General features: G+C 38.0%; 1 protein-coding gene across 2 annotated transcripts in view; it reads left to right on the forward strand.

Annotated features, from left to right (window-relative positions):
- EIF2S3 (eukaryotic translation initiation factor 2 subunit gamma) overlaps nt 1-2,467 on the forward strand; it is a 22,807-nt gene extending 20,340 nt beyond the window's left edge. For both annotated transcript variants that reach the window (XM_017514579.2, XM_017514580.2), the window contains one exon: nt 522-2,467. In XM_017514579.2, the coding sequence (XP_017370068.1) occupies nt 522-585 (64 nt within the window). In that variant the 3' untranslated portion in view covers nt 586-2,467. The remainder of the gene's footprint in view (nt 1-521) is intronic.
- The last annotated feature ends 343 nt before the right edge of the window (nt 2,468-2,810 follow it).

A 2,810-nucleotide genomic window follows, 5' to 3' on the forward strand; every position in this document is an offset into this window, starting at 1 on the left:
ATTACAAACATATGACTTCCAGTGTATTTAAAAATAGATTTAAACACTAAACTTTCAGGCTGGGCACGGTGGCTCATGTCTGTAAGCCCAGCACTTTGTGAGGCCAAGGCGGGCGGAACACTTGAGGCCGGGAGTTTGAGACCAGCCTGGTCAACATGGTGAAACTCTGTCTTTACTAAAAATACCCAAAAATTAGCCTGGCATGGTGATGCATGCCTGTAGTCCCAGCTACTCGGGAGGCTGAGGCACGAGAATCGTTTGAACCCAGGAGCTGGAGGTTGCATTAAGCCGAGATCATGCCACCACACTCCAGATTGGGTGACAGAGTGAGACTCTGTCTCAAAAAACAACAACAACAAAAATAATCTAAGAATATAGTATGGGCTTTCTTCATGGAGGAGCAGGCTTTGGGAACAAATTTAAATTTAGAAGATAAGCAGGTAAAATTTATCATACAATTGTGTGGTAATGACAATGAAATGGATGTAAGATTTATGATTTCTTTTATTTTCATTTTGCAGTTTAATTGGTTGGGGTCAGATAAGAAGAGGAGTGACAATCAAGCCAACAGTAGATGATGACTGACGAACACCAGTTAAATAATACATTTGGATGGAGTTGGAAGATGGAATTTCTCTTAACAACCAAGGAATTTATTTTCAAAGCAATATTGGGGAATTTATTTACAGTTTCTTACCTTAGTAGATAGCTATAAGATTATTCTCATGTTTTTGGTTATGAAGACTTAACTTAGGGACTGAAATTAATATAAAAGTTGGCGTGATGTTGGATTGAATCTATATTTTGACAGAAGCATTCCCATATAATGTCACAATTATATATCATGCAGTTTTGTTCTGCGTGTCTTGTTTTGTTTTGTTTTTGAGTCTGGCTTTGCCACCCAGGATGGAGGGTGGTGGCCTGATCTGCAACCTCTGCCTTCCAGGTTCAAGCAGTTCTCCTGCTTCAGCCTTCGAAGTAGCTGAGATTACAGGTGTGTGCCACCACACCTGGCTAATTTTTGTATTTTTAGGAGAGACAGGGTTTTGACATGTTGGCCAGGCTGGTCTCTCCTGACCTCAGGGTGATCACCCCACCTCGGCCTCCCAAAGTGCTGGGATTACAGGCGTAAGCCACCTTGCCCCGCCCATATCATACAGTATGAAATGAATTTTTGCTACAACCAGCCTTTGCTGTAGCACACACACACATATATATACACCACTGAAACTCATTTTCATGATTCCTCTTTGAATAGCTCCAAGCTGATGGACTGTTGTACCAATGAAAACTTAAAGAGACAGATTTTCCTTGAAGACCTTCTCCCTTTTCTTTGGCCCCATATTTTATATTGCTTTATCTTTGAAATTTTGCATGAAAAGGAAATTAATGGGTTCAAATGAAATTGTTCTTTAGAGATTTTAGAAATGGTTCCTATGGACAAATCTTTTTCTTCCCTTGCTCTTCCTGGCCTGAAACACAGGAAACCAGAGTCAGAAGTTATCTTTCTTTCCCTGTGATGGCTTGAAATTTTTTCAGCGTTGTTTTATGCCTGAAATCCAATAGTCTTCCTCTGTTGGAAAATACTGTTATACCAAATAATTCTAGATGAGTAACAAAGATCTTTCTAGGCCTTCATTTTATGTGTTTTCTTAACTGTTATATTATGATCATAACACACATTGTAATATTACTAATTTTTGAACATTCCAAAAGGCCAAGAAGTAAAAGATGTTAGAAAGCAATAACTGAGTCAAGATGCCCCACAGAGATTCTGGTTTAATTGTTGTGATTTAATTGGCTTGGAGTAGAATTCAGGCATTTAACAACTCTCCTCAGTGTGGAGAAATTTAGAGAGTTGAGAAGTAGGTATATTAAATTACAGAATCTCACTGAGTTTTGATAGTCTGATAATACAGTTTGCTTTGCCTTTTCTTAAATTTGCATTGAGATGGTATTTGAAACATATTGTGCTCTTTTGAGTGTTGAAGTTGCATTGTAGAAGTTGAGAACCTCTGGCTATGGGTTATCTAAGTTGATGTTTTGAGGACGCATATTCATGTTACATACTTGGCTGACTTTGAAGGTTGTGTTGTAGCATGAGGAACACAAATAAACAATTCTACATCAAACGTTAATTTTATATCTAACATGTCCCCATGTGTTTTGTAAGTAACTTCTACCAGAAATTTTGGAATAAGACTTAAAATATAGACTAATTTATTACAATCTCATGTCAGATTTGAAACCAGAAATCTATTGTAATTAATTTCAGACATCCACATGAATTATCAGCAAATTTCTAAAGCACTGTGCTGAGTGTAATGGGCATATACAGATAGGAAGAAAATGGACCCTGTTTTCATAGAACTTGAAACCAGGGCAGTGATTCTTAGCAAGAGATGTACTTGCTTGAGAATGTGCCTGTAATGTTTCTGATGAAAGTACATGGCTTATGTAAATCCTCTAGGCTCTACTGTTAAGATATTTTCAAAATCTGTTTAGTTCTCATCACTTCCACTGCTACCCACTTAATCGAAGCCACCAGTGGCTCAACACTGGCCAGAGTCCCTGTTTCTAAGAGAATACTGCATACAACTCTGTGATAGTAAGTTGTAAAGTTAGCCTCACAGAAATGAGGGGCATGAAGACAGACTAGCTATGACATCATCCAAGTGACTTTCAAGGTGACCTAAAAAGCGCTCTACACTTTTCCTTCTTGTATCTAACTTCCAAAGAGGATGCATGTGTGTGCTTGTTTTTGCAGAGACAATGTGACTTTTATTCGAATAAGGGTATGCAAATAACTA

The sequence above is a fragment of the Cebus imitator genome, unplaced genomic scaffold (genome assembly GCF_001604975.1).
Source record: "Cebus imitator isolate Cc_AM_T3 unplaced genomic scaffold, Cebus_imitator-1.0 Scaffold527, whole genome shotgun sequence".
In the NCBI taxonomy this organism is placed as follows: Eukaryota; Metazoa; Chordata; class Mammalia; order Primates; family Cebidae; genus Cebus; species Cebus imitator.